This window comes from Echiichthys vipera (genome assembly GCF_963691815.1).
Source record: "Echiichthys vipera genome assembly, chromosome: 13".
In the NCBI taxonomy this organism is placed as follows: Eukaryota; Metazoa; Chordata; class Actinopteri; order Perciformes; family Trachinidae; genus Echiichthys; species Echiichthys vipera.
In genome coordinates, this window is record NC_139838.1 from 15,471,316 (window position 1) to 15,496,711 (window position 25,396).

The window sequence follows — 25,396 nt, forward strand, 5'->3', positions numbered from 1 at the left end:
CAGGAGTGTTTCGCCTGATTGGAATTAAATTGCAATGAATTCAGGGTAAACAATGCTGAGTTTTAGACACTGTGTTAAATGTTTCAGGTGAGGCACAATGATATAATGCATTTGAGTATTAGTGGCATACTATTAGTAGTATTTCATCTGTCTTCAGAGGGGGAGATTACACTCTTACTGACACCAATGTATACTCCTTTCTGCTAGTTTCCAAGTGATGGTGCTGACCTGAGTACAGCCCACAGACTGCTGCATGAATTAGTCCAGGCTGACAATAGGGCACTTGACTGTCTATTATATAGTTCAATTAGCTACCAGAGAGTTGCGCTCAGGCAGATTTACCAAGGCAGAAAAACCACATAGACAGGCAGATAGCAGGAAAAGATGAGCAATAATGAAAGTGACACCCTTAGCCTATGCATTCTGCTGTGTTAAATTTGGTAGCAGTGCAATTGCCTGATTTTCTTAACATCAGTGGGGTGATTGGGCCCTTCTTGAAAAATCACATTACCCCAACCACTGCGATATTCAGCAACTCTGCCCACACATCCAGGTACAGACTATTTCCTATCCTTTTTTCCAACCTCCAGCAGCACTCATGCACAAACACACATTTTGACTGCTCTGCAAGCAACCAACGGGACTTGCCTAAGGTGCTTTTGAAATTGAATTCAGCTGGTGCCTCTCTCATGCTATTAGCCCTTGACTTGGTCAGCACATCAGGCCCCGCGGGGTGACTGCGCAGACATGAGATAATGCCAAAACCTCTCTCTTGCTCTATCAAATTAGCAACATACTTTCATAAACAAGCGATTCAGTCAAACATACTGTAGTCGACTCCAGGCACATTTCAAAGGTGATAGGTGGGGAAAGCCACACGGCTATTGTTTTTGTCACACTTGAAGTCACTTTTGAATTTTAGTGCTCGGAATACCAATATAGCAAATATAGCAATGTGTTATAAACACATTAGTGAGACGTTGTTGGCCTATGGTTAGTGTGAAGTAATGTACCAGAGAAAAGGAGCAGCCAAACTTGACTTATTTCTCTAATTTAACTTTAGGACAAACCCTTAGGATACACATGAAAGAGTGTGGTTAAGAGGTCAGGGCTATTGAGTTTAAATATCCAACACTAGCAAATGAATAACTGAATAAATGTAGCCTGGAAGCACTACAGTGTCTCTTTTTTCTTGAAAAAAAAAGAAAATAGCATCTTCAATTTGATACAAACTTTGGATCTTCGATTTACAAGTTCCCCTGAATAACCTTCTGTGTTTTTTAAATTCCTTGATCAAATCAAATTGAGCAAATCACAGTCATGAATCCAAAGGTCATAGTTCACAAGAAAGAAAGAATGAGATGAGAAAATACTAATAAAAATGAATGGTACAAATACAAAGATTTTTTGGCATGTTACACAGGTTTCAAATGAGTAAGGCAGGGTTTCTATGACTACTCCCTAAGTGAGGGGATGGATGGAGTACTGATGTTGTATAAAGCAATCTAATGATGCTGCTGTGATTTTTAGTGGAACTGAACAACCCTTTGTGTCGAACTGCTCAACTGACCAATTGTCCTGACCTCAGGCAGTGCTGCAGGGGTACCAACTGAAAACAGCCATGACCATATTTGTGTGTGTGTGTGTGTGTGTGTGTGTGTGTGTGTGTGTGTGTGTGTGTGTGTGTGTGTGTGTGTGTGTGTGTGTGTGTGTGTGTGTGTGTGTGTGTGTGTGTGTGTGTGTGTGTGTGTGTGTGTGTGTGTGTGTGTGTGGCTGTTAAGGGAGGAGACAGCTCTGTGTGTGCAGTAGTGTTAGTGCATAAACATGCAGTATGTGTACAAGTAATGTAAATACCGCCATTAATGTATGTGCCATAATATGGGGGTGCTTGTGTGTCATTGTATCTGTTATAAAGACAGCTACAGGGCACATTAGAGACTCATTCAGAGACTCCTTCACGTTTATGGCCATCTATGCTTGAGCCCTCTGGGCCACTGGCGGCCTGACTCAGACAAAGGTCAGCCATTAGAGCTCAAATTTAGTAACTTTATTAATCTGGGACCCATCTGTCTCTTATTTTGCATGAAGCAGGGTGTTAAAGAACATAAGAATCAAAATTATTATAAAAACAATACTCTCATGAACCTGTAAAATATCATTGACAACAAAAGATCGTGGGAGCCTTTAACTGATCTAAAAGTGCATACTTCATTGCATACAGTAATTGCTTTTTTTTACAAGGCCATTAAACTATACAGCCTCAGAGAAACAACGCAAATGGCATTACATTATGATCCAATAAGAATTAAGAGGCTGACCATTTCCTCTTCCTGCATGGAAGATGATATAATCCTATTTCGGGATCTCCATCTCATAGCCCTATACACGTCTTTCTCTCTTGCCTCTCTCTCTCTGATTCTCCCCTGAGATCCTGTTCATTCTATGAGAAGAGCTGCTGCACATTGATCCCCACTATCTGTGTCGGGTCAGTGGATACAGCCACACTCAGCACTTTCTGTATGCCTAGAAAGTACCCAGGCTGTCACAGGATGTGCTTTCCGTACTATCCCTGAATATTCACCCTCTCCTAGGAGTAGTGACAGGCAATCTTTGTTGACCCCTCCTGGGTCACCGCCTCAGCGCTGAATGGATGTCAGATATTTAGATAATATGTGGCATACAATATAAGACCCTGACATACACAATGTCCAAATGCGCTGTTCTTCATTTGGAACCATGTCAGATGGTTTTTACACAAAAGCACAAAGATGAGTTACTGTGTGTGAATCAGTAACATCAGTAAAAGGCACTCTGGGATGCTCTTGCTGAATGAATACATAAATGTCATGAAATATAAACAAACGACACTTAAAGCTAAAGCAAATTCTCCCCAACGTTGAAACAGCTCACTTCGACTTAGGACCTATGTTTAGAAGCATCATGACCTCCATTATGGTAAAGCCTTTTTCACTGAAAACATAACTTCTTTTGACAAAATGACACCGCACCTTATACACACTTGGGGAGTGGGTGCTCTTCCTCCTGTGAATGAGTGTACTTTACAGTGGTTTTAGGCTTGCCAACATGTGCACAAACATGACATGTTGCATCTAGTTCTCAGAAGAGAGCAGGAGAAGCCTGGGAGCTCTGTGTGCAGTATCTCTGAACATAGGTCACTGCCAACAGTCTCAGGAGGCCCATAGTTCTGCATGGATGGACAGTCATAAACTATAAATATCTGCATATTGTACATGGTGCACTGTACAAGAACAAGATCGGTTGTGGTTGTATTGATTTGCCTTTTAAAATACATGTGTTCACTCTTCTCTGACTGCTAGAACACAGGAAACATGATAACAACATAGCATGTACACTACATGAATCATATTATTCAAGATTTAAAGTGATCACAGCCAAAGATGATCCCAGTAGTTGATAATATCCCATTTCCTGTTGCCTTAGATGAGACTTTTCACCTTTTTGTCATCACATACAAAGTTTCCCATTCCACATAATTCGACAACAAAACATGTTTGGATGGTGGTGCTGTGATTTTACATTGAAAACACCAACTACCATTTCAATGAAGGAAAATGATCTTACTTCAACAAAACTGTCTGTAACACTGAAAAAATGACATGTTGGTTGTCATTTGTTCAAACTCGAATTTTTGAAGAAGGCACACACCTAATTTGTGAAGTTATATAAATCTCTGATTCCTCCAGGACATCTCTGACACGGCAGGTCTGTATCACTTTAATTCTTTCTCAATATCCTAAACCGGAAATCACCAGAGTCTAACTATTTCAGTGCTACACTAATAATACACACAACTAATACATTTGAATGGAGTTCATTGATATTGATTTCACTGATTTGGTGGATTACCATTTGTATCTATTGTCTCATATGTTTTTTTTTCCATAGCCAGAGACAACATAGTAATGAATTGAAAACTACCACTATTCAAAAGTACCTTGTTAACTATTCTGCTAAAAAGTCATCTTTCTCTGAGTGGCTCCTATCAAGGGCCTGCCACACATCCTAAGCCGGTGAACTAGCGTAGCTTAGCCTAGCACGCCTTTACTGCCCAAAGTCTCCGCTCCATCCTCTTCCAGTCCTTCCTGTCCTCTCCAAAGCTTTGATCCTCTAAGCCTGCACAGTTACAGTATCAGTCCTCGGTTACACTAAAACCCACACTCACTCATCTCGAGCTGCGCTGGAGGACCAACTCCTGCTCCAGCACTAAGCCTCCCAGTTGATATAATCCATCCTACTTCTTTTCTACCTGCAATGCTCAAGGTTTAAAGCAAAGATGTATTCTTGTCAGCAGTTGCCTCAGCCTGCTACATGCTTATGTTGTTGAAACGTCTTAGGAGTATAGCTTTGGCCTGAGCAAACTGGTTTCACACCAGCCCACATTAAATTGAATCTCCAGGCATTCCACATTAGGACATCTGCTCTTCTCCTAGAAACTGCTTCTCCAGTCCTCCGGCAACTTACTACCTCATTCTAGCAGCACAGCCTCAGCTCTAAGGCCTTTTAGTATTGGACAGCCCCCTTGGTGCCTCCACATTCCCATCATCAGCACCAACACCTAGCTTCACACCACCAGGGGATGGACTGGGCCTGTTCAGTGTACCCATCGCTCCACCGACAGGGGATAAAGGGATAAAGAGCCTCTGCTCAGGGACTGATTACTTACATCTGCCAGGCTAAATCCCAGTGTCCACACATACACACACATGCATGTACAAACACCATACAGACACACACTTGGCCTGCAGCTAGCTGCAACAAACCCACTGATGCATGTATTGTTTTCTGACATGAGCATGTGGTATGTGGGGAAGCTGTGCGCATGTGTTCAGGACTTTTATTCACGTGTACTGTTTGTAAAAGATTATGTGTCAGTAAACGTATAATGAACACATGTATGATAAATTGTTAATAGCACAGCTGTCCCTAACTTCAAATTATTGCTCCTATAAAAATGTCAGAGGCTCCAAAAGCAATATAGTCAACACTACAGCAATAACTCTGTCCTGGGCAACGGTCTTATCCACCTATAAATGCTTTTGAGTGTTAAGACGCACAGAACACTTCAGACTGCTTCACTTGATATGAACAAACAATAACAATTTCTAATATCTTGAGATGTTATTGAAATTATGTTTCTCCTGCTAAAGTCTCTGGCTCTTTATTACTCTCTATAAATATATAATAATAATATTATTTTGCAGTAATATATTGCCATTTGCACTTCACAGTGCTCTCTGTGGTCCCTTGTTGACTTTAACCATGCCAGGCTGTGCCAGAGCTTGTAAATATACTCCGAGTTGTTGGCAGGGTGCTTTTTCTTAGAGTTATTAAAGCCAGAGCTAATAGCTACCACTGTTCACAACAACACAAATCATTTAGTACAGTAGCAAATACAAGGCGATAAGATCTAAGTAATGAAAAAGGAAAAGTGTGGACTATACATTTCCAAAATCATGATCAGAGCTCGGATTTTCAGTCAGCCTGTGTACAAAACAAATACCAGGGGAAAGTCAGTCCCACAGTTTAATAGACTTTAGCCTTTGACCACAAAGTCATCAAATAACACTCATGAGTTCCCATTGATTGTCAGTATTAGAAAGCTGGCATCACTATCAGACGTTCTCAGCCAGGGGATGCCAGGCTGGCCCACTGACCTCATGCTTCCAGCTCATCTTTCTCTCCCGGGGAATAGAAGGAGAAAAATCATAACCCTCATAAGAGCATATTAATCCCATGGTCTGAGCGCATGCCGCCTGTGAGGGCTTACCTCTCTCAACTGAGATTTGTGTGCTCTTTCGCATGGACACACCTGTGCATGTACACTGAATAAGTGCTAAGATATATATATATATATATATATATATATATATATATATATATATATATATAGACTTGTACTTATATGGACTTGTACTTATATAGCGCCTTTCTAGTCCTACGACTACTGAAGGCACTTTCCCACTACTTGTCACATTCACCCATTCACACTGACATTCATAGATGGCGGTGGACATCTACATACCATCTAATGTAACCATTCACACCACATTCACACACCCATGCACAGCACGTGGAGCAATTCGGGGTTCAGTGTCTTGCCCAAGGACACTTTGACATGCGGACCGGGGAAGCTGAGGATCGAACCGCCGATCTCTGGTATGGCGGCATTGTTGAGTTGTTAAACAAACTATAAAATCTGTCAAACTATAACATCCTGACATGTTGGTATGACAACAGTATGATACAGCAGCTTTGAACGCCTCAATTGCATTTTGTCCTTAACATGACATATCTCTAAAGAGGGCCATTACTGTACTGGGTTTCAAATCATTCAAGTGTAAACAAACTGTGGACAACACACCTACAATGCCAAATCTTTCAGATTGAATGACTTAACTTCAAGAGGACTTCAAGAACTGTGGTATATCATTGATGTTATTGTTATCAAATAAACAGATGTTAATTTGGAGCGTGAGATGCAGCTCCTTACAAGTGTGAAGAAATCGTACATCCAATTACCGCCATCTTCAGGCACGACGAGAACCAGGCCTTTCGTCAAAAGATACACTGATTCGTGACTTGAAATATTTATAGCGCGAAGGCCACCTCGAATCACAAACACATCTTAGAAAGTGACGATAACAGAAAGACCCAATGCAGCGTTTTAACTCAAATCCAATTAGGCGACGGGGACGATCAGACAGCCTTGTCATTGCGTTTCATCCTGGGATTGCGGTAACCATTAAAACGTCTAACATAAAGAGACCACGAGAGTGTGGCTTTGGAGTGCCCGGTCGATGCAGTGCCTTATGATGCCGGGTTACACATAAAATGCAATATCAACGACAGGCGACAGCAGCGAGATGTACGAGGATGGGAAACAGACATTAACATCATGTTGTCATTTTGTGGAGAAAAATAGTAGCAGTTGACTTTTGCGCAATGAAAACACGCTCACCGACAACGAGGCCGCACATATACAAAACATAACAGACCAGCGTTTCCCCTTGGACGCGCAATGAGTGGAGCGCTGCGGGGTAATGCGCGCGCCACACACACGTGCACATTAACGCGCGCGCACGCCACACACACACACAAACATATAAAACTGTTTTTAAACAAGCCTGAGCCAACCAGCAGCGGCTTTGTGAAAGTATTTAGTCTGTATGTTTACCTCGGTGTCATAGATTTTGGTGATGAGTGAGAACGAATACTTCCTGGACTCTCGTATGTGCTGGATGGCCAGTTGGACCGCTGGCTCGATTCCCTGGCTGATGCCACTCATCAGGGCCGACTCGTTCATGGGCATGAGAACCATGATGGGCAAGTTTTCCCCGTCCCTGGCGAACCAGCTGTTGTCCTGTCCATGTTTAGTGCGGTCGTTACACACCTTAGCCAGGGAAGGGTGAAATAGCAAAAGAGAGAGGAGCAGGCATCCCGTCGCGAGGAACATCTCCCAGCCGCTGCAGTCCCTCCGAGCTGGAGCCATGCTACCGTGCAGGGTGACCAAATGAGATCCGGTCGTACCCTCACTGTTTGGGCATCGCAAATTCGGGCTCGCCCGGGATGCTCAGACGCCCGCCCGTCAAGTAAAATCGTATTTCGAAACAGAGCAGACGCGAAAGCCGCAGCAGCCCCTGCAGTGGGTGAAACTCGTCGTATGGACTATGATTGCAAACTGAGAAAAATATTTCTACTCTGTAACATTGCCTCTGTAAGAATATTCCAAGGGCGCAAAGATTCGCGTTGCAGATGGAGAGCTACTGCCTCACGGTGTCCGTCATCCAAACGATCTCCTGTCAAAACAGCCCACTAACTCAAACCCCCTTTTCACCTTTAATGTGGACCACTTATCATAGATGCACAAGAATGCCCTGAAGGACGCCCCCAAAATTAGAGGAACCCAGTAAGTGAAGACAGGAATCAATCACTCTCGTTGACAGTTGTTGCAGATACAAAATCACCTCCGAAGTAAATTCCAAGCCAAGAGCTGCCAATTGTGGGCATCCCTGCCAAACGCAGTGCTGAATCTGTCAAATTACGAAACAGTGAAGCGATACTGCAAACAGACTAAAAGCAAATGGAATTGATGTTGGAAGCTTGACCGCAGAGGTCCGAGGGGTAGATGTCGAGAGTGCCTTGACAGCCGGTGGGTTTGGGATGCTCATCCCCGACGGTGCGTCAGAAGCGCTGAAACCGTTGCTGCTGCTGCTGCTGCTGCTCACTGTGCGCGCAAGAGGGAGGATGTGGAGGAGGAGAGGAGAGGAGAGGAGAGGAGAGGAGGGGGGGGATACAACAGCCTGGTGGAAAGGCTGCATAAGCTTTACGCAGGGCAGACTCATCAGCGGCTTGACAGCCAAGGGGGATTTACTGGGCTTTTATGTTATGGGAGGCAGACGTTTCAGACACACGCGGGGAGCAGGCTACTTAAAATATATAGAGCTGTATACACGTGCATCGCTTTGGTATGTTGCACGTCATACAACAATCGCATCAAAAACACTTCTTCGAGCTATATTAACAGTGACTCATTATGAATGCATTCCCTAAGGGGCGGTGGGATAGCTCCCCACAGGCAGCTTTGATACGTAGCTTTGATTCGTAGCTGTGTAGCCGTGTACCTGCCGAACTCACTCACTCACTCATCTCCCACCGCTTGTCCCTATCGGGTCGCGGGGGGCTGGAGCCGATCCCAGCTGACATCGGGCGTGAGACGGGGTACACCCTGGACAGGACGCCAGTCTATCGCAGGGCACATAGAGACAAACAGACGCAGACAACCAGTCACGGGCAAATTAGAGTCTTCAATTAACCTGACACGCTCATGTCTTTGGACTTTGGGAGGAAACCGGAGAACCCGGAGGAAACCCACGCAGACACGGGGAGAACATGCAAACTCCACACCTGCCGAACTGTATGCGCATAAGACCCGCATATGTGTGCGTCTCAACCCAAGGATGAACATTCCCACTATCGAAGCAATAAAAAAATAATTCAGAGATGAATAAGGAATATTCAGATTCCATATTAGACATGGATTAGAAGAGATTAGGAATTTTGCATGTGCGTTGATTTAGTGGTGTAACAAACAGTACCTATAAAAGCGGTTCAACAAAATGTGTCCATGCTTCCTTGTTTGAGGGGGTCCCAGGAAAAGTTCATTGTGAGAGGCCATACAGAAATGACTATTATCAGTTGAACTCTCTCCACCAAGCTGAATTTCAGAACCACGGATAGCGAACTGTCTGTGCTGGGAAGCCTGTGCGCTGTCCGCGGTGCTGTACTGTTGATGGAGCAGCTGAACATGTCCTCGGCTCCTGTTGACATGCGCACATTAGCCTGTGTATGTGCTACCCCAAGGCAGGGTATGTACATTTTCATTCTTATCTCCGTATACAAGGATTACCTTCTCATAGGACCCCCAAGGTTAAAAACACAGGCAATTATTGCAATAGTTTTCAACATGGTATTGTTAAACAGGCGTGGGAAGCTAACAGAATATGATGCCAAGGGGTAACTGCTCTCCACATGTGGGAAAAAGATGAAAGCCTTTCAAGTCATCAGCTGCTACTGCATTTCAAAACAGAGGCACATACAGTTTGACCTACAGAATGCAATTATATCACATGCACAATTACATTCAGCGTCAAGGGGGTTCCTTTAAAAAGCACAAATGGGAGCGTAATGTGTGGGTTTTTTTCAATTCAAGATGAGGATGAACATGGCGTAGGGCATACAGATCGCCTTGTTATGACCGAGCCATGGAGAAGAAGAACAATTTAGTAATGAGACATTAAAGTTAAGGTCCAAAGTGCAACACAGGTGGCAGGATGCACATGCTCGTTTTTAAAATGTTGAATGTTTAATCATCCTTCAGAGGATAATGTCGGTACTATTACAATATACCATCTGCAAGCATTTCATTTTTTCCAGATGAATTCACTAGGCTGGGCTTGCTATCAGAAAATGGGCATTAACAACACATCCTTTGCATAGTAAACACTCCTAACCACAGTATAGTTTCAACCCGTTTCCTCAATCTTCATAGGGGTTTAAAGCAAAACGTGGTCATTGTTGATATGGCAGAGCTGACCCTCCTGGCTTTTTAAAAACACAGGTCATTTATCACGAGGCCAAGAAGCTCCATGCACACAACACACAAATGAACTGGGTACAGCCCTTGAGGGCTGCTGGCATATCTACGTATTTCTCTATGTCTCGCTCTCTCCCTGACAAGCATATCCTCTATATGAAAAATTTCCCAAATCAAGACATCTTAACTCCTTAAGGAAGCCAATTTGTGAAGGGTCTTTTTTATTTCTGGTTGATTACTGTCTTGTCCGTGAAGTCAGAAGTACCTGGCAGCAAAGTTTGCTGCAATCAAAGTGCAAATGCAAAAAGTATTGAAGTATGGTAAGAAAAAAATGTTTTAGTTTGTTTTTTCTTCACATTTACATGCACATCAGTAAGAAAGTATTTAAGAAAACAATTAACATTGAGCATGAGAGCATAGGAGCCTAAAATGGCTTATTATGATACCTCCCATATTAAATATCAATATCAATATCATACTTTAAAAAAGAATAATACAAAGGATAAAATCTTTTTTATGAAGCAGATCAAAAACCAATTGTTGTACTGTATACACTTTGAATTAATCCACACAATAAATTCATCACACGGCTCTATTTCCTCTCATCCTTCTTTTCTATTCAGAATGGTCCAGATGAAGAAGTAGGTCAAGTTGACATCCCATCTGTTTGTTTCACACAAGACAACAACCCTCCCTGCTCGAAACATTCCTTCAACATCCAGACAGCAGCGAGTTAGCAATTTCTCATAGATTACAAACAGTAGGGATGTAATGCTACGCTGAACTCGTGTTTCAATTCAATTCATGATACCGTGTTCATAATACCATTTTAGCCTGATTCATTTAAAAAGAATCTGACTGAAGACAAAGTGTGAGTGAAAAATCTAATTTAATTGAAATCTCCAAAACATATTTTCTTTTTTGCAATGCATATGTGTATTGTGTATTTACTATCTCTTTTCTTTTTCAAATTAAATTATACATTTTTCTGAGGTAGGCTATAAACTTCGCAGAAGAGTGCATATTACCTTTTCTTTGATAAAAGTTAAACTAAACATATCTTTTGTCTTAAATAACAAAAATGGTGGAAAGGAGGAACCAGGGAAAAAAGACTCATCTCTTTTACCATTAAAACACCAATGCACATCATTATCCCGTTGTCGCTTGTGCTTATTTTTGGTGAGAAGGGTTTCTCATTGTGGTGTGACTACATCATTTTGACTGTCCCATTTGTGTAGTTAATCACTCTCATGCATTATTTGCACATTGTTATTGCCTGGTCTGTTGTCTTTTCACCTTCAGACTAAGGCCCTGCTTACATGACAACGCTTGCAATTGAAAACAACAAGATATTTTATTAGATGTGCCTTTTGTTAAGACGGTGACAGCGTTTTTGGGGCTTTAAAGCGCAAAAAAAACGATACCACCCTCTAGAGTGGAAATCTTAATAACCCTCCACTGTTGTGTCTGTGTAACGGGGTAAAAAAAAACAAAAGTGTGCTCTGATCTGCTCATGCTGGCTCACATACGTGTTTACGTAACATCCATGTGCATAGTACAAGTAAACAACAACAAACATGTCGGACTACTTCCATCGATCGGACGTTCAAGTTGCCTGGGTGGGAGGCTGCTGACCATGCTGCAGGTCCCTGTCATACTGTACGGCGTCTTGGGTGACAGTGTTTCACAGAACCACCTAGCCACCTGACGTGCATATGACAGCGGATTTCACACACTGTATGCACGCAGATGTCCCCCCAAAGACGCTTGTCTAAACGCATTTGTGTTTCCTTTCTAGATTGTCTTTGTCTAAACAGGGCCTAAAGCAGGCATCTCAAATCCTGCAGCGGCCCTCCGGGAGCAGAATGGGAGATGCCCGGAGGAAGGAAAACCAAAATGCTGCTGCACCTCCCATTTAAAACAGGCTGGTGCACCTCAATTTCTTTAAATACATCCATGACCTTTGCCCGATGCTGCTGACGCCATCTTCTGCTGTCTACTGACGTGAGGGCATCGATGTGTTATTAGACCTGGAGAGCGCGGCACTGCTCAGCCTTGAAGCCAATTCTTTTCCAGTGGCCTTTTGTGGTACTGCAACCGAAATCTGCCTGTGGTCCAAAAAGGATTTTCTCCATTGGCCACCGTTGTAAAAGAAACGTCTGTAAAACCGTTGACAGGACTTCTCGAACTATAAACAATGTTGATTGTGGCTTTCTCTATTATGAATTTCTAACCCATGTACTTTTTATATTTGTAAAACTTTCCCTGAGCCAAAAGGCAGGTGAACAATTCTCATTTGATTGTATAGGCAGAATTTTCCGTCCCACATCCTGATCTAATAATACATCAGTGCATGAATATTTTTTTAGCTCACCAATGTGAATAGTCACATATTTGTATTGCAGATTTATGATTGTTAAGTAGGACACAGCATTAAACAGCAAATGCAACTTGCATAAAAGCAAGGTGAGGAAGAGCCCTGAAAATCAGTCTCTTAACAAGCACATGGTTTGTATTATAAGAACACCGTCAGACATTTAAAGGTGTAATCAAGGAACACGTCTAAATTGACTTAGTTTGTTTTTTTTCTTGTGTAGAAATGCTACATGTCCGACTAATGATTGTTGCAGATGCCCAAATGAAAATGTCCATTTCATTTCAGATTATGAATCACTCATTAAGCTTTCAATCATGGCTTTGCAATCTGCCTGTCCTCACTAAACTAGATGTCAAGCCAATATCTCACCGCTAATTGGAACATACTTATCTGGAATGAAGGGCACGCGGTAAAATAATTATGCAGATGTTGCTGCTTGAGCAACCAGAGATGAAGTTTTATATTGTGACAGTAGATTCAATGATCATGCTCAAGGATGCAGCAACTAAGACAACAGCTTTCAGGTAGTGTGAATGTGTTTATTTGACCATATCAAATTGTTTTGTCTGTTGGACTGATGGTCTGAGAAAACGATCAGGAACAAAAAGTTAAGAATTACTAAGTTTTAAGGAACCGTACTGCCAAACACCTGACACCTAATGCTTAAAAGACTCACAAATGCATCACACTCATACTCTCACACACACACACACACACACACACACACACACACACACACACACACACACACACACACACACACACACACACACAGAGAGAGAGAGAGCTGGCTGACATGTCCCTGTTTAATAGAGATTAATGGGGTGGCCTGAGGACATCCCTCACCAAAATCCTGACAATACGCCACAAGATGCTCTATGAATTTTAAATGCCAGGTATGCAGAAGGGGATGAATGAAAAATTATATTTCCAATGGTCTCATATTTCATCGCTCAGATGGTTGTGCTCACCGATGGAATATGCATGCTCATCGTTTGTAACTTGTTTACAAAATGAGCAGATAACTGAACGGTCTGATGGATAATCAATCAACTTTGTCACTTTAATGAAAACTCCTTCTGTAAATTTATATATATATATATATATATATATACATATATATATATATCTATGTATATATATATATATATATATATATATATATATATACACTTGATCACAGCACTTTGCTGTTTTGATGAATATTTCTGGAGAGTGTGTGTGAGAAAGGAGAGAGGAAAAGGGTAGCCCATTTATCTATCCATCCCATCACTAATTCACTATTTAGCTGCAATGGGAGACATTATTGAGTTCTGTTTATAACTATAAGTCATTGTGGCTTAGCTTGATTTGGTAACACATTCCACATCCTTGAACAGAAAATCTGCAGTATGAAAAGGCTTTGATAGAAGTAAGAGCTTGAATAGACTTTCATTTATCCCACATCGCCAACGTTCAGAGTTATCTCTCACATTATTAATCTCAAAACTCCAACCCAAGGACTCCATCTTGAAATAGTGCATACAAGTCACTCTACTATAGTGGGGAACATTTTATTATGAATCTCTGAGATGCTTCTTCCCCTTGTTCTCGACACGCTTGCCCTGCCAGTTACAGCGGCCGCTATTTGAATAATTGGTTTCATAATATGGAGTCACAGTCCTGCAAATTCCATGCATACCAACAAGTTGAGGAGCGATGCTTCTGCGACGCGTGTTCTGTGCATTTTTTATGAGCTTGGAAAACATGAAAACATTGCAGACTGTCAACATAGAAATATCCCACTGCGATAAGGAAGAGGGATGACTCGGACTGGCCACTGTTGGGGTGCTGGACCTGGAAACTCCATAATGAGAATTCTTTTAGTTGTGATCTTAAGACGTTTCTGCGACTCATTTAGACGGATATGCTGTGTGACACAGACCCTGGACACAACTGGTGAAAAGATTGCTAGTCAAACCTCCTAAGGCTAAAATGTTCTGCACCATCTGAGGGATATTATGCCACATTTCTCTTGCTTTACTGGCGTTTTTTCTTACTGCAACTTGAGGTCATGGCATCAGCTATATATACGCTACAGTATATTGTTAGAACCATGGCATGCAGACTCTTTAATAACTTACATAACATATTCATTAAAAGGAACTCCCCTTGAAGTGCACAAAAAGACAAATGGGTAAGTTCCCCACATCTCTGTCAATACACCATTCACTGGCTACCTATAAATTAATTAAATTAAATTAAACAAATAGAAAAGAGTGTATAAAAAGCGATGGCACAATTTCTGGAATATTACAACAGCTTACTTTTGTTGAAAAGTAAAAAAAAAAAAACACCCCATCAAACTGCTTTTTTCTGTGTTACTTTCCTTTTGAGGGGGTTATAGGTCAGTCAAATTATTTTTATGTAAAAGCAGTGGCAGTTTGGTTCGCACACACATGCAGGTGTTTTTGGTTGTACTGGCTGATTAGACTTATGCTCGACCTGCATGAGGTTACAAAAATGAATGAACCAATAAGAAAGAAAAAAGTTGACCTGCCGAATGAGTCAAAATTGAGCTGCTCCTTCCTGCAAAGTCATGAGGAAAGGTCTAATCAGGGAACTTTAGTGAAAACTCCTGTGTGGGTGGACAATGAATGTGCAAGGGCCTCTTGACTGAGGTAAAATAGCATGGTAAATGTTTTTTTTTCCAGAATGTCATCTTCCTTTGTACATACCATACCATTATGAGACAATAAACATGATATGTTTATTCATCAAGAGATGGGAGCTAATGGGTGCAGCTCAAATTCCTGCTATTCCACTCTTTTAGCAGGGATAAACTAGAAGGCTCATGTTTATGTGGCACGTTACTACTCAACTCAAATATCCTCTTCACCATCCACCTTTACAATGACACAAAAAAACGTTTGGTTCAAGGGGGGGAACTGCTAAATTGGGCAAAAAAGGCTTAAATCCCCTGTTTTACAGTTATGACCAGCTTGCTAATATTAGGTTAATAATTGCTTGGCCAAAATTATGTGTAGATTAAGATAATTACAATAAGGATAATATTTTATATCAAGCATACCGACTAAATTATGAAACCGATTAGCCAAACACAAACCACACTTACGCCTAACGTTACAGGTCTACAGGTCGTTTGTCAACATTTACCTTATGGTAGAACAATGTATTATAAAAATAGAAAGGTCTACAAGAAGGAGTCAGCAGAGAGGTCTCACAGCAATCAAGGAGAATTTATTGAATCAAGGTTTGATACACTCATCACAGAGTTCCGAGATTCACCATACCAAAATTCCCATACCTTTAACAGAACTTCCCGTCTTATAACAAGGCTGACAACACTTACACGCCCCGTCGGGTCTTTCCAATACACACTCAGTACATTTACAATCAGTGGCGCCTACTTGGTGTCCAGACGTCATCATGCCCAAATACAGTTCAATTGTTTTCTAAACAGAATGTGCTTATCAGGCCTATGTCCACAGTACAGTGACCTCGGCCTGTTTTTCACTTTCTCAATCATGTTTTCTTCCACAGCCTCTCTATCAAATATACGTTGAGACCATAGGTCCAAACCGTTCAAAGACTTTTCTGTCCATCTGGGACTAAAGTTAGTCCGTGTACTGCACAATAAAGATGCTTTCTACCAGAGTTGCAATGCTCTTCTGCTTCAAAGCAAAGATGTTCCCCGGAAGTGACAATCCTCTTGTTGTGACGTTATTCACAAGCTTCGCTTCAAGAGCTTTGTTTTTTTTTAAAGAAACTTTATTCTCAATAATATTACGACATTGCAAAATAAATAAATGAACAGAGAGGAGTTTTACACACAAACATACATTTTGATTTCATAACAACAACAAAAAAACAACTTAAATCATCCGGCAATGACTACATAGTGTTCTTCAGGATGTGAGAAGTCTTTAAAGTTTCTTTGTTTTTCGATACTTTACATACAGAGTCATAGCATGTCTGAAATTCTCCATAAAACAAGTCTGTGCTTGGAAGAAACTGAAGAAATCCGGCCTTGTGAGATTTGCCCAAAAGACACAGCAATTGTATCACGTTATCAACTTCCTTGTCGGACTCTACATTCAAAAATAAGACCATACATTCTGTTATAGGGACCAAGACCTTATGAGTCTGCCAAATTAATAAAGAAATTTGAGTCCAAAAGTTACATGAATGAGTACAAGCATAAAATACATGAGACAAGGACTCCTCTTTACAGAAGGAACAGGGTAGAGCTAGCCTAATGGTTAGCCTGCTAAGACAATTTAAGTATAGCCAACTGAAGACGCTGTAGAGTGAGGAGGGGGCTATTTTTGGTCTGTTCAAAGTTGACCTACCTCACATAATTGCCATAGTTTCATGTATATGTTATATTGACTTTATTCATTCTTTGTATGATAATAGTTCAAATTTTATACACAGGGAGGAGGTGTCAGACATTTGTTTGGTTGAAGAAACAGTGTCGCAACTTGAGAAACAAGTAACATTTTCTTTATTGTGCCGCAAATTGAATATTTTTACATTCAGGCTAGATGAAAAATAGTCTTAAAGATATATGGAAATGCATAAGAAATAGCAGTGAGTGTTGTGTATGACCTACAGGGGGGTCTCAGAGAGTGGCTGGTGTTTTATCTTGAAGAAAAACGCTTGGCTAAATGCTTAGCCATGTGACTTGGATGTAATCATCATTGCAAACGCCTCAAATGCAAACAGCACACACTGTGGCAAGTTTACAGAGAGACAAACATCAACCATATCAAATGAAATTAGTTATCACACTGGCAGCACCACAGCAGGGAATACCCAGATAACCCAGGCCCTATTGTGACAGAGTGGACAGAAAATGCTCACTGCGAGTTTCTTATTTAAAGGATGTCATCTGCTGCGCACCCTAGAGAGATCCTCTTGAATGGACATGCTACATTTGTCCTGGTCAGAAGAGGTTATCATAGCCTTTCTTATTCCATTCTGAAATTAAATCAAGAATATGTGAAGAGACTGTGTAAAGTAGGCCACTGCCTTCAAAAGCGCTTCGGCTTCGGCTGTGCTGTGCTGTGGGAGGACACTATTTTGATTACTGTCAAGTCTTAGTAATAGCAAGAACTATGTCTTACATAATCACACTTACAATGAGTGTTTCCAACGTCAGCTACAGCAGAGCTGCTCTATAGCGAGGCTGATCATTTTAGCAGCAGTTTCACATGCCTTTGGGTTGAATATAACAAGATTAAAACGGAGCACATGTTCAGAATATGTGTGCGTCAAGCAAATATAGATACATACTTAGATAAATAGATATTTACATTTGAAATGAAAAACTATACTACATTTTGATCGATGTATATATTCATACTCATTGTTCTGTATACTTCAAAACGTGTGAAAAATATCAACATATAGCAGTTTTAGCGGAATTAACAATACATATAATTGTCGCTGTCTTTTTATTGTTTTGCAAGATTGATTAGTCACCTTTGAATTATATTCATGCATAATCTGACACTGGGAAATCTTGAAATAACTTGAAATACTTACATTTTCAAACATTTTCAGATTTAGGTTCTAGCTGGGCTCTGCACAGTTTTCAGACATGTTTAGAGGTGGACTAACAAGATGGAGCAAGTCCATGGAATACAGTGTAAGCGCAGATTTAAAGAGGTTCAGTCTAAAGTCAGAAGTGACAATATGTGGCTTCTCTGTTTTCGTGGTCTGATGTCAGATCGTCAGCTTGATAATTAGGGCCCGGGGTGGCGAAAGAGCAGGGTAAACGAGCTAGAGGAAAAGCTGGAGTCACGCTATCGCACATTAGCCCCAAACTATTAATAAAAACTGTCACTCTAATTAGTGGGTATGAAAAGATACATACACACAAAAGCAAGCAGAAGTATACTGACTTACACAGATGAACATGCTCTCAGGCGCACGCGCACAGACACACAGACACACACACACACACACACATAGCTAGGCTCTCACTCTCATCACATGCGTGGCCATTCTTCTTGTTCAAACTGTCGCTCAAAGTGATAATGCAGACACTTTCAGGAGAATGAAGAGAAGATAGAGCGAAGGGCAGAGAGAGCAAAGAGTTCAACTGAGGAATTGAGGGGGGAAATTAGATAGAGACATAGAGAGATGAAGAATAAGTTGCTGAAAAAGAATCTCCACATTTTCTGTGGGTCGAGTTAATGACAGACATCGATGCATGTGCACGTGCTGCCCTGTGGCGCACGTGCTCAGAGATAGAAGGGGTTGACAGCAGCTTTCCAAGACCTCCCACCTCAACACACCCCACCAGCATTAATTATACACAACCACTTCCTATCCACCAGGACAAAGAGGTGTGTACTCTATAGACTTTAAAAGCCACTGGATGATTTCTAAATGTGTGAGCCGATCGGTGTGGCTCTCCGTGTTAGAGATGATTCCATGGGGCGATACAATTTCTATTTCTCTCCACCGTGGATTGTGCTAATGGACACAGGAGATGCCCAGCTTCTGTGAGCTCCAACGTGCGTATTGATCATTGATTGCTTGTGGAATGCTGACAGCGTCATCCTAAGGGCTCAGCAATGTGAACTGAAGAGTGTAGCGTCTGAATGAATTTTGCGTATCTATCTCGCACTCATATCTGGGTTATTATCACGATGCCAGACTTGTGAACTGTTCCTAGACACTAAATAGACGGCTTTTCAGGAGTATTTTCATGTTTATTGTCACCTGAGCTTTGTGCTAGCCGCTTCTTTATTTGGGATAAACCTTATTTTGATCTTTCCTAGTTCCCAGCTCGGGGCTGGCTTTTACAAGTATTCATCTTTGTAGAAGATGTGTTCTTGTATGCGGAGGCGGATTAATGCACAGGCTGGCCTAGGCTGCAGCCTCGGGGCCCCAGGTGTGCAGGCTATTTTAAATCTTTTTAATTTACTACACTGGGAAAAGAAACTTGCCTCCTATTAGGGCCCTTAGAATCATTTAAAAAATAAGATTTTAGATATATTTGTGATTGGATAGATATGGGACACATTTACCCAATCAGCTGCCATCATGTGGGTTTACAAGGTCAGTTTTGTTGTCAAATGATATGTCACTCACTGTTAATACGAAAAAGAGCACAACAACTGAAAGAACAGCGGAACCAAGATCTACTAAAGAAAATTCCTCAATTGAAAGAATTTTTTCTTCTTCTGTACTAGGGTTTTTTTTGCTGATAAAGATGATTAATGTGTGTGTGGGGGGGGGCAGCCTGGGGGCCCATAACCACCTTAATCTGCCACTGCTTGTATGCACATATTTACATGTTTGTCTCATCAAGGCCTTTAAAATGGAGGAGATATGACTGTATGTGCAAACGTGCAAATGTAGAATACACGGAAAATGTATGTATTCCTATACCGTCTCATTTATGCATGGGAAATACTTTTTTAAAAGGCATGGAGACAAATACACATGCATGCATACACAGACTGGCACAGACAAATATATTGACTATAATTGAAAAAGACAAGCATGTACACATAGATAAATATGCAGCAAATTGTTCATTCACTCACCAACACAGCCTTATTGTATATTCTCCATCATGATGTCATAAACACCATGAAATTAAAAATTCTAATATCACTCATGATTTTAAAGACTCATTCACGCAATTATTTCACCCATATCCCCCTCTTAACAATAATATTCACACATTCCAAAAATGCTATGTTCAGGTTTATAATAGAGCGACTGCTGCTCGAGCACATTATTCACAGCGGTAAGGGAACATGCAAAATATTTTTGCAGGCAGATAGCTTGACAATGAAAGCTATGAAAGATAGATGAGGAAGTCAGTGCTTTATTCATATTTGATAGCTGGGCTTAAGATGCATTACCCAACCAACACAACAAGCCACAAGCTGACAGTCCCAGAAATAATGAGCTTGAAGGAGCATCTGTGATGGCTGAGAGGTGTGTGTGTGTGTGTGTGTGTGTGTGTGTGTGTGTGTGTGTGTGTGTGTGTGTGTGTGTGTGTGTGTGTGTGTGTGTGTGTGTGTGTGTGTGTGTGTGTGTGTGTGTGTGTGAGAGAGAGAGAGAGAGAGAGAGAGAGAGAGAGAGAGAGAGAGAGAGAGGGAGAGAGAGAGAGAGAGAGAGAGAGAGAGAGAGAGAGAGAGAGAGAGAGAGAGAGAGAGAAGATTATACTGGACAGTGGCTGCTGTGGCGCGACAGGCAGACAGCTGTTGTCTCTTCCGCCTCTTCTTTTCATCTGCTGTACCAAAAGATGAGATTTGATATTACAGACAACTGACTTATGCTCAGATACGCACCCACCCAAGTTCAGACATCTTGAACTGCATGTGTCACTCTCGGCACTCTCGGCCACCACATTAAGTCACCTACTAGTCACCTCTGAAAACAAAAACATTTCCATTCCAAACACACCTGTTGAACATAAGGTTTCCGTCTTCAGTGTGTGTGTGTGTGTGTGTGTGTGTGTGTGTGTGTGTGTGTGTGTGTGTGTGTGTGTGTGTGTGTGTGTGTGTGTGTGTGTGTGTGTGTGTGTGTGTGTGTGTGTGTGTGTGTGTGTGTGTGTGTGCGAGTGACCCTAGGTGTCCATTAATCCCCCCTAGCTTGCCAGTGAGCCAGGCATCAGATCAGCTGATGTGGCTGGATCGATAAGCCGGCAGGCAGACTCTCTTCATTAGGAGTCCCCGGGGCCAGGCCACCTGCCACTCATTCACAGGCTCCTCTCTGAACAGGAGCTTCATAGTCTGCCTCTGGCTGCCTGCACTCAATAGATTTTGTCTCCATGTCTTCTCTCAAATGTTTTGTGTGTTCACATCATGAAAGCATGTTGGTAAGAGAAAGAAAACTACATACTGTACCTGCCACACTACTGGCACCAGTGGAAGATCATATCCACAGATGGATATGATGAAGGGCTCTGCGTTTCAGCAAGAAACGGTAACCATGCTATGGAGATTAAGATATGAAGAAGCATAAAAAAGCAAATTTGGAAGTAGGGAATGAGAAAAAAGAGAAAATGAGAGATACAACTCGAGGACAGGAGTTGTGAATTCATTGTGAAAGCATCCACAAGTGGTGGGCAACCAAATGCATTCAAAGGGAGGAGAAGGGAAACTTCTTTCTCTGTCTTTGAGTGAATTAAACTTCATTGTGCAATACACCAGTTGCAAAAGATGAGAAACCTTTACCGTTATAATACTGAAAAATCATTTTACTTGTAAAATCTCATCATGTTATTTGGTTCAAAATGACTGAAATAAATCATTTCAAATTGTGTTAATTGGATTGTCTGTGTTTTAAACTATAACAAAAATAATATAATTAAAGGGGACTGCATGCTACTGTATATTCATGCAGTATGTTTAAGAAATAAAAATGCTTAAGGCTAATCACAATTTTGAGTTAATCTAAGAGCTGTGTTGGAAAGCAGTTTGGAGGTAACCTAGCCAACCGTGCTGGCACATTCAGCTTCCCTCCTTCAACATTGCACAAAGGTCTAATAGCTGTGGCACTTGAGCTTGATGAAAGAAGGGCAATGAAAGCAGAGTTAGGCAGTAAGAGGAGTTGGCCATGCTCACTGCCACTCCTCCACATGTCTGCAGGTTCATTACAAGCGGACAGCCTCAATGTGCGCAGTCCTACATGCACCATTTCCATAACACCACCCGCTGAGCATTGCTCACCTGTCATGGGGCACTATTATTCAAAGCACTGGGCACTCATACTGAGCAGTTTGAGCACTGGCAGTCTAGCTTTCTAGGGGCTGGCGTATGCAATTTATTTTGTGCATTTAGCAGATGTTCTCATCCAGGGAAGCTTATGTTTTGTGTTCCTTTTCATTGGTCATTTTCATAGGAATGCAAGGGAATCCAAGTAAAACATGAGTTTCATTTCACACCGTTAATACACTATAACACTATTAATCATGCCTGTATGTCTATATATATCCCTTTATGAAGAGTACATTAACATGAGGCCTATGTGACCCAGTATTATAATATATGGTACATTACATATACTGTGTATGGTACCTGTACAGTATATATGTATGCCACTTTATGCAGGCTGTCTTCATTCACTGTTTGTATATATACCTGTGAAAAGAAATGCACTGTAACTTGTATGTAGACCATGTATTTATTACAGTAGAAATTACATCCGGAGAAAAGAAGGAACTAGGAGGAAGAAGTAGTATAAGAGTGCCAAAATCCACGTAGAGAGGAGAATCGGGATAGTACCGGTCGCCGTTTAATGGCATTAAATAGAAAGTCATATAACACAAACTGTCGCACATACATTTTCGTAAGATATCACATGAATCCGCTGATGAGAATCGGTTGCTTTATGTGTATAGCAGATATACAGCGACCTGCCCCAGAGATTTATAGGTCCACACTCCACAGAAGGGCTCACAGGCAGGGAGGGGGGGTGGATCATACCACTGAGATTCCCTCAGCAGGGGGTAATTGAGGTTAGTAACCACAAGCAATTAGTGCATCATCTGACAGTGTGAGTCTTCTGCTTCTTGTCTCTCTGCAGAGAGATTTCCGGAGCCATGCGATCTTGAGCCTTATCGATCTGCAAGCTGGAAAGGTTAGTGATTTGGATCACTGCCGGAACCTCCCCATGCTCTGGTATTCAGGGGAACTCTGTCTGCACCCACAATGCTCTGCTGCCTAACTAGGCTGGCACTCTGCGTGTGTAGTAAGGGACTATCCTGCTGCTTGTGTAGGGAAACATACCTAACCTTTCAATCATAGGGTATATTCACTTAGCCAATGCAGGGCCCTGAAGAATGTGTAATTCTTGTTGGTCTCTCAGAATATCCTCTTTAATCTGATATTGGTTTACATTCAAAGGAGTTTGAAAATTTGGGAAGCACCCTTTTTTGCTTTCTTGCTGAGAATCAAATAAGAAGATTGATACTGTTATCATGGTATCAAACGTAATATCTAACTCTGAAAGAAAGTGAATAGGCAACAGCAGCTTGACAAAATATGAACACACTTCAGCATCTGCATCCTCGGCATCTCTGTACCGTCATTGCAACCGAGGAATGACTGTAACGGCCCCTGAGCTGCACTTTCTACCTAAATAGTTGTGACGTCACAAACGTACGGAATTTGATACTTCCACAGTATTTGTATAGCACCGTGATCCGCTTGATAATCAAAAAGATAATCTCACTTCTTACAATATGGCACATTTAAGATCTAGTGTGCTTGTTGTTTCCAAAGCTTTCAAGAACATCTATTCGAAAGAAAAAAAAGACCATGAGACTTGGCTGAAAGTAAAATGAATCGTGTTTAGAATTTTTGTTCTTTTGGGGGTTTTTTGTTCTTCTGAACTCTACTGCATTTGTTTTTTTGTTTTTTTGAAAGTAAAACTACTTGTAAAAGAATTGATTTTGTGTGGGAGTGGAATCACATCGAGAGACATCTCTTGACTATGTTTTATCAATACTGGAAAAGGCATCAGCTCACTGACTGATGATTATACCATACGTATGCTGCATCAATCTAGGTTACATTTACATTGCCAGGGTAGTTGGTTGTCTGTCTGACCAAGCACATCATCATCATCACAGAGGAAATGAATTATGCAGAGGCAGGAATAGTTTTTTCCCCTAGACTTGGTGACTGCTAAAGAACTCTAAGTGCTGCCTCTCTCTTAAAAAAACATTAGCCATTTCTCAGATGCTTGCGCTTGTAGCTTGACTGCTTTCTGCTGCTTTTCTCCCCACCAGTTTCTTATCCACAGCCTCTGCACTAACAGATAAGATTAATAGACTACAGTAATTAAATCCCTGGCAGGAAAATGCTGTTTAAAAAAAACATTTTCTTTCAGAATAAACTCAGAATATGGTAATCTCAAACTCACTGCTGTGTAACAAAATAAAGCATGGACAGTCGACTTCTGAGGCTGGTGTGTCAGGTTTTATTTGATGTACAGGCTCATGCATACTCATGTGTGTATTGTAAACGTGAAAGACCATTACAATAAACTTACACAGCTGACACTGCTTCTGCAAAGTGATGAGGCGTTTAATTCACACATGACTACACGCAGACAGCAAGGGATCTGCTCATTTGACCTGCATCACTACACCCCTTTAGTGAAAAAGACCCACTAGAGAAAGCAGAATTCAATTTAATCATCCACTGTGAAAAGCAATGTCAATGTCTTTAGCACTCCAAATCAGCGGCACGTCAAGGTGTAGGACTCCTTTCATCTCCTGGGAGAGCGATGAGAAAACAGTATCAGGCTATTTCTGCACAGCTGAAATTAAGTATTCACTATGTCTAAAAGCAACACACGCAGTAAATCCTCTCACACACAGCACACACATAATATCTCTGATGAATGGGAAGAAGTTAAAAGTAGAGCACACAACGTCTATGATTATATCCATGTCTATGATTATCACACCCAACTCGTTACTGCAGGTATTTGGTCAGGACCCCTTGGCGTCTGATTTCAACACTCTGGGTATCCTTTTGGCGTAATGTTTCAACATGCAGGGTAGGTTCAGGCAAAAGAAATACTAGAATTTAGGAAATGATCATGGTTTGCGTTAAACTAAGTATGTTTGTTAAATAACTTACATATGTGACTTTATTAAGTATGTTCTTATGCAAGTTAAAATAAGTTAACGGGACACACAGGATGGCTTTTTGGTCAGGATACGTTTTTTTAGTAAGGATCAGGTAGTGACAGTGCTAAAGGGTGCCTTGTGCGTCTGTATCAAACACTGAGGGTCACTGGCCAAGCAGCAGTATTTGACAGATTGGGAGGGAGAACAGGTTGGTCCCTCTCACTTGACTTGTGTCCCAGGTCTGAGGTTGGGATGTGGATGGTGGTGG

The 25,396-nt window shown here is 41.4% G+C and overlaps 1 protein-coding gene across 1 annotated transcript in view; it reads right to left on the minus strand.

Annotated features, from left to right (window-relative positions):
• Positions 1-7,531, minus strand: part of gabbr2 (gamma-aminobutyric acid (GABA) B receptor, 2) — a gene marked incomplete at both ends in the record, with an annotated part of 169,837 nt that extends 162,306 nt beyond the window's left edge. The window contains one exon of the mRNA XM_083926115.1: positions 7,217-7,531. Coding sequence (XP_083782241.1) covers positions 7,217-7,531 — 315 coding nt within the window. The remainder of the gene's footprint in view (positions 1-7,216) is intronic.
• Positions 7,532-25,396: the final 17,865 nt, after the last annotated feature.